The sequence below is a fragment of the Diabrotica virgifera genome, chromosome 1 (genome assembly GCF_917563875.1).
Source record: "Diabrotica virgifera virgifera chromosome 1, PGI_DIABVI_V3a".
In the NCBI taxonomy this organism is placed as follows: domain Eukaryota; kingdom Metazoa; phylum Arthropoda; class Insecta; order Coleoptera; family Chrysomelidae; genus Diabrotica; species Diabrotica virgifera.
Genome location: NC_065443.1, coordinates 12,001,511 through 12,015,037, shown reverse-complemented (window position 1 = coordinate 12,015,037; position 13,527 = coordinate 12,001,511). Strand labels below are relative to the sequence as shown.

The following is a 13,527-nucleotide window of genomic DNA, read 5'->3' as shown; positions in this document are numbered from 1 at the left end:
CAATATGGCGACGTTGAAATGCGACTGTGCGAGCCTTGTGGATTTTAGTTGAACTAACGAAATGACGTCACGAAATAGCGACTATCGAAATTAATAGCGACTCCAAAAAAGTGGTTGATATTATAATTTCGAGTCGAAATTATTGTGACACGGACATGAATGAATATGAATGGCCGAAAGCGAGGTTAGGTTTAGTTTAGGAGATGTGTTTTGTTTGTTTCTTTCAAGGAAAACTAAAGCAAAAGGTATTAATATGGCTGGGTTTTATGGAAATTTGCTGGTGTTGGAGGAATTAGACAGAATAGTATTAAATTAGAAATATAATAATTGAGAATTTCCACAACGTGAATTATCAACACAATAAAATATGTAATGTTGGGAAAATTAGTATAAAACAAGGAAACTTATGTACCAGCTATTTTATTGCTGGACATGCTGGAATCAAATCTTTTTTTTTTTTGAAAAATGGCTTTGGCAGAGCCAATTAGCCAGGAATCAAATCTTAAGATTTCATATATTAGTAATATAGCAGGCAAAGTCCTCAGAAAGTGTGCTATTCTTGTTCTCATGATCATTTTTCAGTGCGTCATTAATTATGACGTCATATACTGTATTGGGTGTGTCGAGACTTATTTCATGTAATTATTGACGAATCTGACAGATGCCAGAATCGTACTTCGCCATAGGTGAAAAGCTTGTGGAATTAAACTAATTAGTAATTTAGTAGATTTTATTTTTACACAATATGTTAACATGTAGGTATTTTTTATAAAGGGGAATAAAATTAAAAAGTAAACAATATTGTTAATTAAATTTATAAATATGGAAACATTCAAAAATGACACGAAACTATCCATAAACTGTATTTTTATCTTCTTCTCTAGGTGTTGTCTCCGCTTCAAAAGTTGGTAATCATCAGAGCGATCTTTATTTCTGAAACCGCGGCTCTAAATAATTCATTGTTATTACATCCAAACCAGTTCCTAAGGTTCTTCAGCCATGAGTTACGTCTCCTTACTATGGATATTTTTCTTGCATAATAACCTGGAGTATAAACTAACTTCTAACGAATTAAATTCTAAGCCAAAATACAAAACTAACTTTTAACGAACTAAATTCTAAACCAAAACACAAAATAATGCACAAAAACGTTGTGAAACACAAGGGAAGTCGAATTCGAAATTTCAAAATGATAGGTACACAAAATACTGACCTGAATAATAACCGTCACTTGACTCTTTGACACTTCTAAAAATTGGCCAAAATGGACGAAGTTTTCGTCAAATGTTCGTAATACGTGTATTTGATTGGCTAGAAAAAACGCGCATTCTAAATATCAACGAATCAAACGTAGGTTAGGAATAGACATCTTATGTATATAACCATTGTAATGCTGCATTATTTTTGTGTTTAATCACGGAGCTACCGCTTTTTCCGTCTCATCAAACTTAGTGCATTAGAGAGAAATCTAAAAACTGTGACGCACTGAAAAATGATCATGAGAATAAGAATATCTGGTTTATAAACTAATCAGCGCTCCGAAATCTTTTTTTCAATTCTTGTAAAAAAAATTATTATAAAAAAAATATGCATTGAAATCAAGATCCCGTATTTCGTTAAGCGTGATAAAGTGTGTACAAGGACATACATATTTTTTTTTTTGTAATTACACCTTCAATTTACCGTACACTTCTCGTAGACTTTGCCGATAAGGTAGAGTCGAGCTGGGGAAAAGTCGAGCGTCCAAACCAAAAACACTTACATAAAATTTCACTGTAATTTAATTCTGCACATAGATATTTTTTCCGATTTCCTTTGGCGGAAATTTTCCTCGAAAAATTCGGGTTTTCCAAACACAATCTTTAATTTTCAACTCAAATTTTAGGGAAGTAATTATTTGTCAACAATTAAATAACTTGGTGACATAAATCTTTTTTGTTTTGAGTGTCTTGAAGATACGAAAATTTGTATGTACAAAGAGGACCGGAATAAAAAGGTAATGGTCCAAAGACTGAAATCCTGTTGTTTATAACTCTGTCGCAAATACCGGTCAAATTTGACCGGTTATTTTGAACCGTGCCCTTTGGAACAGCATTAACTTAATTTAATTTAATCTAATATTTTCTGAGGGGTTCTATTTGTTCATAAGCCAAAAAATTGTTTCTTTATAACATTCCTGAGACCGCTTAAATAGTCCAATTTCAATTCTGTAAAGTACGTTGAATAGGTACAGTGCTTTTTTATACAAAAATCATATTTATTCTGGTGTATCATAATCTTTCTGGTTATTATTTCGACCGAAGTTTTTTAATTAACATTTTAATTATTGCTAAACTATTCGTTAGATTGTCGCCGGCCTCCTGATATAATATATCAATAATATAATCTACTATATAATCTACTATAAAAAATCTTTCATGTCATCAATTTATTTAATTATTGATAAATAATTACTTCCCTAAAATTTTAATTGAGAATTGCAGATTCTTTTGGGAAAACTCAGATTTTCCGAGTAAAATTTTTGTTGAAGGAAATCGGAAAAAAAATAACTTTGTGCAGAACTAAATTACGGTGAATTTTTATGTGAGTGATTTTGGTTTAAAGGAAAATCTTAGGAGTTACAGAGCACTAATTAAAAAAAAGATATAGGAGTGCTAATTTGTTTATAAATAAAATAACACACTTTCTGCGGACTTGTCATACCCCTTATTACTAATATATGCAATCTTAAGATTCGATTTTAGCAATAAAATAGCTGGTAAATAACTTTTCCAAAAAACGGCATTTTTTCGATAATTTTTCCAGACTATCAACAAATTTTGTGGTGGTTGCGTAGCCAATAAATCCAATAAACCGGAGCGCCAACCCAAATTTTGAGCAGTGTCAAAATGATAACGTTAATATCCCCAGTTGGAACTAATATCGAAATGAATAAGAATCGCTATAAATTGCGACCATCATGGCGGCGTCGAATTTAAATAGCGACCTCGAAATGAATTAGAATCAGGCCCCTTGGTGTGAAATGACGGAGCTATGTTTCATCCATTGTAACATATCGACTCAAAATTTTGATTTTGCTTCAAGCACTTTTCAGAATCATCAATTCATTGTTATTTTTGATCGATTGCATATATCCACCATGCACAGAGGTCTCGTATACCCAAATATTCATGCCCAATATATCCAACACGTTTCTTCGATATCTTTAAAGTTCCAGCTATCTCGAAGAACTGCTCTTTACGGTCATCCAAAATTATTTTGTGGACTTTTTGATGTTTTATATGGTTTTCGCGACCCTTGGCAATCTTCTTTATTTCTTCTTTAATTTTGATATACGAAGTTCTCAATGTAGGTCTTTGTTGCGGATATACCATGAAACCTAGTTTGAAGCCTTTGAAGTCAAGCCTAGTTACTCTCATTAGTACAATGCCATAATAGGTCTGGATCCCGCGTATGAAAAAAAAGTTGATTAATAGCAAGCTGAAAATTTGTTAATAGCTTAAGGGTGTCTAGTCGGAAAAACTTTGATATATGGGAACACTGGAACAGAGGAAGTTTTAATTGTGGAACAGGTTAAAAATTTGGAACGGTCAGACCACGAAAACGGCACATGTATTTTGTCCGACAGAACAGACTTAAACTCTCCGAATAGAGATTAAACTCTCATGCAAAAATCAGACTGCTATTTATCACCAAATAGGCGTTTTAATGAGTGGAACATATAGAATATGTCAAATGACAGGAATTATGACAGGTGATATATAGTAGTCTGATTTTTGCATGAGAGTTTAATATCTGTTCGGAGAGTTTAAGTCTGTTCTGTCGGACAAAATAAATGTGCCGTTTTCGTGGTGTGACCGTTCCAAATTTTTCCCCTGTTCCACAATTAAAACTGCCCCTGTTCCAGTGTTCCCATATATCAAAGTTTATCCGACTAGACACCCTTAAGCTATTAACAAATTTTCAGCTTGCTATTAATCAACTTTTTTTCATACGCGGGATCCAGACCTATAACTATAAACAATAGGACCATACTGATTGGAGCATTTGTTTGTAAACTAATACCAATTGTAAGTTGTGAGCTTCTACCTAATTACCAATAAACCAATATAACTTCTTGTACTTCAGTTTTAGTTCTTCAGTTTCGTTTCTGATGTTCCTGCCACTTTAATTTGCTACCCAAATGTAGCCCTAGGTATTTCTGTTTTCTTGTACGGAACGATTTTATTGTTTATTCTACCTGGGTGATTATTTATTTTTTTGTAAGTGAAATCGATATGGGCAGATTTCCTATCATTAATTTTTTTGCGTCATTTATTATTTCAAGTGTTTATTTTGTTCACTGCATTTTGGAGGTGTCTATTGTTTCTTCGAATGTTTCACCGATTGCTAGTATTGCAGTGTCGTCTGCAAATGTGGCCATTCTAATATTTTCTGTAACAGGGATGTCACAAATATTTTATAATAAATTTAGTATGGGTCCCAGAACACTGCCCTGTGGGATTCCTGCTTTAAGTGGTCGTAGTTCTAAATATTCGCCTTCCTGTTTAACTTTTAAAGTTCTGTCTCCCAAATATGATTGTATTAGATGTACCGGGTGTCCCAATAAGAATGGCTCTCGGCCATATCTCAGGAACCGTTTATAGTACAGCTTTGGGAAAAAAAATTTATAACAAAAGTTGCCTCGAGAAAAGCCTGGAAATTATTTTCATAATTGTAAGTCCACCGCTAGAGGGCGTAATTGAATACCAAAAATTTAAAAATCAAAATTTTACAAAATTTACATAATGAAAGAGCACTGAAAATCCGATCATCGTAATCTTCGCAAAATTCTGCGAATATTTGATTTCACAAGTGTAACTCTACCTTTGCAAATAAGAGCTGGGGGTGAGTGGGAACCTTGTTATGAAAAAATGGCTGTAAGTCCGGTTCTGCTAAATCGATTTTTGCAAACTTGGTCTCGTTGAAAACACATATTTTTCGTCAATGTAAGAGTTATAATTACGAAACAGCCTAATAAGTAATATGTCAGCTAGGGGGCGTTATTTTATGTTCTTCAGAAATCTAGTTTTCTTTGGAAAATATTAAATACAAGTATGCACTTTTAACCCTGTATTACAAAATTAGACCAAATTAGCAACAGAATATCGAAAACCGCATGACGATACCTTTTTTATACCTCGAGATATCTTAAGAAACGTATAAATTGTAAACAAACTGATAATGTCACTGGTAAACGAAGTTAAGGAAATCAAAGTGAAAACAGGTAGTGTGCTATGGAAACAAATTAGAGCGGGGAACTTGCGGAGTGCCGACAGAAGTGAATATTTCTTATAGATTCAATTATATTCGGTTCGATTCAATTCGATTCCATTCGATTGGATTTAATTTTATTTAATATAACTGTGCTTATAATTTAATATATTTAAAATATACCCAATTTAATACATAATATATATGGTTTGTCAAACGTAGGAAAGAAGTTGAAAATCTTACAATCGCCGAAATTTTTAAACTTTTTGCTACGTTTGACAAACTATACTAGTGATTTTACCCGTTAATTTTAGAATTAACAAACTTTCAAAAGAAGTTTTACTTCAAATTTAATAGTGAATTTAATTATTATTATATAAAATAAATAGGATGTTTAAAAATATAATTTGAGGATAAGTAGGTTGAAAGGAATAATGTAATCAACAAATTTAAAAAGGTAATTTTTGTATAACGGGCTCCCCTTTAATGAGAGTATCTAATAATAAATTAACTCTTCCATGCATTATTTACGTTTAAAATTTACACGAAGTATTTACTATACTTCATCAGTAATTAAATTTTTAAATTAGAAAATATCGGTTACTTTATTAAGAAAAATAATTTAAAGCTTTATTTATCTTTATATCTTATTAATCCTAATTTTAACGGGTAAAATCATTAGTATATAATATTATGTATTAAATTAGGTATATATTATATATTTATATTAAATTATAGTATATATTAAATAAAATTAAATCTAATCGAATGGAATCGAATTGAATCAAACGAATATAATCGAATCTATAATAAGTATTCGCTTCTGTCGGCATTCCGCAAGTGCCACGCTCTAATTTTTTTCCACAGCACACTACTTGTTTCCACTTTGATTTCCGTAACTTCGTGTTCACAGGAGACATCATCAGTTTTGTTTAAAAATTAACACGTTTCTTAAGATATCTCGAGATACAAAAAAAAGGTTTCGACATGCGGTTTTCGCTACTCTGTTGCTAATTTGGTTTAATTTTGCAATACAGGATTAAAAATGCATACTTGTATTTAATATTTTCTAAAGAAAACTAGATTTCCGAAAAACATAAAATAGCGCCCCTTAGCTGGTATATTACTTATTAAACTGTTTCGTAGTTATATCTCTTACATTGACGAAAAAGATCTGTTTTCAACGAGACCAAGTTTGCAAAAATCGATTTAGCAAAACCGGACTTACAGCCATTTTTTCATAACAAGGTTCCCACTCACCTCCACCTCTTATTTGAAAAAATAGACTTAAACTTACGATGAATACGAAGAATACGATGATCGGATTTCCAGTGCCCTTTCATTGGGTAAATTTTGTAAAATTTTGATTTTTTAATTTTTGATATTCAGTTACGCCCTCTAGCGGTGGGCTTACAATTATGAAAATAATTTCCAGGCTTTTCCCGAGGCAACTTTTGTTATAAATTTTTTTCCCAAAGCTGTACTATAAACGGTTCCTGAGATATAGCCGAGAGCCATTCTTATTGGGACACCCGGTACATATTGAATGGCAAAATATCTTTTACATAGTAACACGCCTTTGTGCCACATTTTATCAAATAAGAAAATAGCTGAGCATATTTTATTCTGTACTAGAGATATCTGTAATATCTGTTATGCAATGTATTTAGTCTACTAATCATCATCATATCATCATGCAACCTCTTCCATTTTTTTCGCCACTCTTCACGATTCTGTGCGTCTTATTGCCATTTCTTGGACATTCGTTTAATGTCGTTCATCCAGCGTATTGGTGGTCGTCCTCTGTCCTCTGCTGCGTTTGTCTTCTCTTGGGCGCAAGTCAATTAGTTTTCTAGTCCATGTTGAGTCTCTTAGTCTCCCTATTTCATTTTAGCTTGGCTATACGTTCGACAACATCAGTGATACCTGTTCTTTTCCTTAGGTCTTGGTTTCTTATTTTGTCTTTTTTGTCACGCCGAGAATCGATCTTTCCATACGCCTTTGTGCCACTCGCATTTTTTGGTCTATTGTTGAGTGTTTATTGCGGAATCCAAATTGGTGGGAAGGAATAATTTATTTGTGGTCGAATATAGGTTGTATTCTTACTAGCAATAACTTTTCAAATAATTTGGAAATAATTGGTAGTAACAATATTAGTCTGTATGACTTTACATTATTAATTATTGGTTTTCCTAATTTGGGAACCATGCATAATTCAGATGTTTTCCACGTTATTGGTACATATGTAATGCAACCTGAATAATGCATTTATAAGGTTTGTGAATTTTAGAATGATTCTTAATCTTGTTTAAAAAATATTTTGATTCAATTTTTCTTCTAATTTTTACACTAACCATTTATTTTTGCATTTCTAGCAATTTTTGAGTAATTACCCCGCTGAGAATCGAACCGGTCTCTTTGGAAGACATTCTAGAATTGGTTATGGGGGGAGAGGATATGAGGCAGAAAATCTAGAAGAAAAGTCTGAGGATGCTTTTCCGTTAGATGAAGATGATGAATATGATGATAATTTAAGGTAAGATATACATACATATAAAAATATTTTAATAATTTGTAGTAAATTTATATCATTTTGAAAGATTTTAACAAGCAAATAATTCTCAGTACGAACGTTTTATATGATCAGTACAATTTGAAATTATTTTTCTACGGGTTTTCTAGAACTGATGACATACCATTGACTGAGATTTATTTGTCAGAATATATCTCACTTTCCTTCAATTCAGGCACGTAGCCAGGAAATGTTCTTGAGGGGGGTCCAAACACAACTCAAATTTTTTGTTAGATTAGACGGTGAGGTATTGAAAAAAATATTTAGACTAAAGGACACCGCACACATCTTATGAAAAATATAATGTCACTCATAAAAAATAAAATTTACATGAATAGATTGGTCTCGATATTTCAATCATTTCATACCATTGCGTCAACTCTGAATTTTGTTTAATTAGGGCGTTGATTGTAATAAAGGTTTATCCAAATCGCATTTTTGAAGATCATAAAACTGTCATTCATAAATAATATTAGTCTAGAGGCCTACCCACCATTAGCTTAAGCCGATTAGAGGCAGTACAACTGACCAAATTATACTTACTTTATTATCAATAATAATAGGATAAGATAAGAGTAAGCCTCTGCCATATCCCTCAGAAAAATTTATGTAGTAAGTGAATTACAAAATCTTTTTTCTCTCTTTGACACACGTGCATTCCTATTTGATTTTAGATTTATTTTAATCGATTTACGCAATTATTTATTATTCAAAATACAGAGTTGGCCCAATGATATAAAATTAGTGTAATATCAATAGTCTAGAAAGCCACTGCGCATCCGCTAGGAAAAATATTCTAATTCGGATTTTTTGCACAATCTTACTCAGAAAGGACTCCTTTTAACAAATTTGCATGTTGCCAGGACCAAAAGGTGGTCAAAAAATTTTTAAACGTTTTTTTTTTTGTTTTTTTCCTAAAATTATTTTTTTGCTTGGAAGAAAGTTTTTTTTAGGTTTTTTGGATCATTTCAAACAGAAAAGGTCTTTAGTGACTTTTCTCTAAAAATGATACTTTTTGACATATAAGCAATTAAAAATTGAAAAATTTCGAAATCGGCCATTTTTAACCCTCAAAAACTATGTGAAAAACTGAAAATTTAAATGTTGCCAAAGTAGATAGATACTCTTTAAACATCTATTGATAAAATCCCGAAGAGTTTTTTGCAATACACTATTCAAAACTCCTTGGTTTTAATTTCTAATCACGCGTGCGCGACACCGTTGCATGTGTATACAGTATGGTGCAAATGAAAGGAGTTAATTCGTTATTTTGTAAACCGGCGACTTTAAGGAAAAAACCCGAAACAGGTCGATTTTTATTTTTATGTTATGATATTGTGGCATATATGGTATACTAGTGACGTCATCCGTCTGGGCGTGATGACGTAATCGATGATTTTTTTAAATGAGAATAGGGATCGTGTGGTAGCTCAATTGAAAGTTTCTTCAATTCTCTATTCAGTAATGTAAACATTTATATAATTATTTATACAGGGTATCCAAAAAATTTTTATTAAATTAAATTATTTGACAAAAAAAGAAATAGAAGGACACCCTGTATAAATAATTATATAAATGTTTATATTACTGAATATAAAATTGAAGACCCTTTCAAATGAGCTAGCACACGACCCCTATTCTTATTTAAAAAAATCATCGATTACGTCATCACGCCCAGATGGATGACGTCATTAGTATACCATATATGCCACAATATCATAACTTAAAAATAAAAATCGACCTATTTCGGGATTTTTCCTTAAAGTCGCCGGTTTACGAAATAACGAATTTTTTCCTTTCATTTGCACCATACTGTCGATGGAAAATAGTGTTGCGCACGCTTGATTAGCAATTAAAGAACAAAGGAGTTTTGAATATTGTATTGCAAAAAACTCTTCGGAATTTCATCAATCGATGTTTAAAGAGTATCTACCTACTTTAGCAACATTTAAATTTTCAGTTTTTCACATAGTTTTTGAAGGTTAAAAATGGCCGATTTCGCAATTTTTAAATTTTTAATCGCTTATATGTCAAAAACTATAATTTTTATAGAAAAGTCACTAAAGACCTTTTCTGTTTGGAATGATCCAAAAAACCAAAAAAAAAACTTTTTTCCATGCAAAAAAAATAATTTTAGGAAAAAAACAAAAAAAACGTTTAAAAAATTTTTGACCACCTTTTGGTCCTGGCAACATGCAAATTTGTTAAAAGGAGTCCTTTTTGAGTAAGATTTTGCAAAAAATCCGAATTAGAATATTTTTCCTAGCGGATGCGCAGTGGCTTTCTGGACTACAAGACCAATCTATTCATGTAAATTTTATTAAATTTGAGTGACATTCTATTTTCCATGTGTGCGGTGTCCTTTTAAATCCATATGAAAAATTTGAAAAAACTATTATATTTTAAAGTGTTTTATAATGTATCATAATATTTTAAAATGTATATTACTTTACTAAGATACTATTACATCTATATGACGGCAATCTCACCCTAGTAAAGTAAGTTGCTTTAATAGCTAATTTCACCGTTGTATCTGTAATATCATTTTAACGTCCCTGATGATGTTAGTGACTACTAACGAAATATAGGATTTCGTAGAAAAGAATGGAGCTGGTTTTCTATTCAGCTGTCTACCCAATAACTTTTGGTTATTTGATATATTATCAATTATCATCATCCAGCCGCCTGCATCAAAAGTTAAACATAGGCCTCCCCTACTTTCTTCAAGTTCTGTCGGTCTTGGGTTTGCTGCAACCAATTCCCAGCAACCCATTTGCCGTTGTCTGTCCATTGTGTAGGTGGTCTACCTCTGCTTCTTCTGTCTGTTCGTGGTCTCCACACTTGAGCCCACCACAGTCCTTCATTCTGGCTACATGGCCCACCCAATTCCACTTCAGCTATGCTATTCGCTTTGTGATATCCGTGACGATGATTTGATATATATCTGGCTTTAATTCAACTTTCAAATATACGGAAAAAAGAGCCAATAAACTGAGTCTTTCGTTTCCCATCTTGTTTCTGGGTAAAGTTTTTACTCGCTTCTACCAGTTCTACACTGGCCGTTGTGACAGGTATAGTTGCCAAAATTGTAAGGAACTTGTAAATGTTTGGAAAAAAAATCTTTATTACAATGTTCCATTATGCAGAGAACTTCGGTGCTGGCATCCAAATATGATATTATATTACAGTTATACCATAACATATATTCAGATTTTATTGCTGGAAGTGTCGTGGGAGTAATAGGCAGCCAAATTTTCTGGCAATTTTGCTTTTTCTGTAGACGCAAATGCACATAAAAGAATTTAAAATGCTGATAGAATACTTTCGTTTTTGCTAAATCTGATTGGATATATTGGATATATATAAATAGCTGATCCTTACACTGAATAAAAATAGAAATAATCCTAGTAAAAAATAATAATAATAATTACGTTCGCGTTTTCAAAAATAATAATAACTTGGGATAAACTTGCTGACTTGGTACAAAAGCCGAGGCAGTTTTGGGAGGGGTCCGGACCCCATGGACCCCTCCTTTGGCTACGTGCCTGCTTCAATTTGTCTTCTACAGTGGAGTCCCAGTAATCCGAAATAATTGGGACCGAACCCATTTCGGATTAAACAGATTTAATTGTATTGAGGATATGAGGATATGATCCCAAATAATGAAGACAACAGAGATGAAAACCCTAAGATCCATAAGAGGTATCACACTTCTTCTTCTTCTTCTTTTTATATAGACATTACTCTGTCTGTTTTTCAATGTGCCTCCAGTAAGTTATCATTCCATCTTTTTCGTGGTCTTCCCACTGATCGTCTTCCTATTGGGGAACTGTCTCTCGCCGTCCTTACTACTCTATTTGTTGTCATTCGGCTTATGTGGTCGTTCCATTCTACTCTTCTGCTTTTCACCCAGTTATTAATGTTGTCCACCTTGCATCTCCTTCGTAAATCTGCACTTCTAGCTCTATCCCACAGCGTCTTATCATCGAATTTTCGCAATGTTTTCATCTCTGCTGTTTCTAGCATTCTTTTTGTCCTTTCTGTATCAGGTCGTGTTTCTGCCGCGTATGTCATTATTCGTCTGATGGCTGTTTTATAAATTCTGCCTCTCAGTTCCTTTCCGATGTTTTTATTTCTCCATATTGTTTCATTCAGGTAACCTGCTGCTCTGTTTGATTTATTCATCTGATCTTCCACTTCTGTTTCGAGCCTTCCGTAGCTGCATAGTGTGATGCCCAGATATTAAAACTCCATGACTTGTTCTATTATTTGACCCTCCAGCTCTAATTTACACCTTATTAGATCTGCTGTTATAACCATGCATTTAGTCTTTTTTGGGGAAATTAACATGTTAAATTTTCTAGCGGTTATATCAAATTCGTGCAGCATACATTGTAAATCATCTTCACTTTGAGAGATTAGTATTGCGTCGTCTGCATAGCAGATTATTTTAAGTTGTTTTTCTCCCATTTGGTATCCTTTTTTGTTCTTACTTTTTTTATTATTTCGTCCATGATCAGGTTGAACAACAGAGGACTCAGGGAATCTCCCTGTCTTATCCCATTGCCAGCTTCAATTGGGTCAGTTAGTTCTTCATCTACTTTTACTTTTATTGTGTTGTTCTGGTAGATATTTTCGATCGTTTTAATTATTCCTAGAGGTACCTCTATTGCGTACAATAAATGGATAACGTCCTTTAATTTGACCCTGTCAAATGCCTTCTTAAGGTCCACGAAACATAAGTATGCCGGTTTGTTGTATTCTAACGATTTTTCTTGAATCTGCCTCATTATAAATATAGCGTCGGTGCATGATCTTCCCGAGCTAAAACCTTGTTGTTCTTCTGCTAATGTTATAATTTTATTGAGTTTGTTTGTTATCACTTTGGTTGTTAATTTTAGTGTTGTGTTTAATAAATTAATTCCTCTGTAATTCTCCGGGTCCGATTTTTCTCCTTTTTTGAAGAGAGGTATTACGATGCTTGATCTCCATTCTTGTGGTATTCTGTTTTGTTCTATTATTTTTTGGATTAGCTTTAATAATTGTTTGGTCAGGTCTTGTCCTCCATACTTTAGGAGTTCATTCGATATTCTGTCCTCTCCTGGTGATTTTCTATTTTTTAATTTCCTTAATGCTTCCGTTACCTCTGCTTCTTCAATATTTATTTCTTCGTTTGTTGTCACTTCAGGTGTTAGTGGTTCGTTATCGTTATCTTTAGCAAACAGAGATCCAAAATAGTCTGCCCAAGTTTCCTTCTGAATGTGTTTCGTTTTTATTAGTTCGTTCATCTCTTTTCTTTGTCCTCTGATCATTCTCCATATTTCCATTTGTGTTCCGTAGAAGTCGTGTTCCATCTGTTTTGAGAAACTCTCCGAGTATTCTCTTTTTATTTGTCTGACTAAAGTGTTTGTTTCGTTTCTAAAATTCTTTTATAGTTAAGTGGTTGTATGCCTGTTGTGTTTGTTGTGTTCTGTATTGTAAAAAGGCTTTCTTCTTTTCTTCACATTTTATCTTCACTTCCTCTCGAAACCATGGGGTTTTCTTTTTTGATATATTGGTATTCGTTACTTTCCTCTCTCCAAGTGATTCTGTTGCTGCGTTAATTAGGTTTCTTTTGAGTTTTTTCCAGCTTTCCTCGATGTTGTCGTTTTCTAGTATTTCATTATCAGCAATCTTCTCTGATATTCTTTTTCTATATAAGT

At 32.8% G+C, this 13,527-nt stretch overlaps 1 protein-coding gene across 1 annotated transcript in view; it reads left to right on the top strand.

Moving 5' to 3' along the window:
- The window catches only part of LOC114326278 (collagen alpha-2(IV) chain), a 73,876-nt gene that overhangs the window by 28,505 nt on the left and 31,844 nt on the right, over positions 1–13,527 (top strand). Inside the window, exon 3 of the mRNA XM_028274624.2 lies at positions 7,629–7,789. Within this exon, the coding sequence (XP_028130425.1) occupies positions 7,629–7,789 (161 nt within the window). The remainder of the gene's footprint in view (positions 1–7,628; positions 7,790–13,527) is intronic.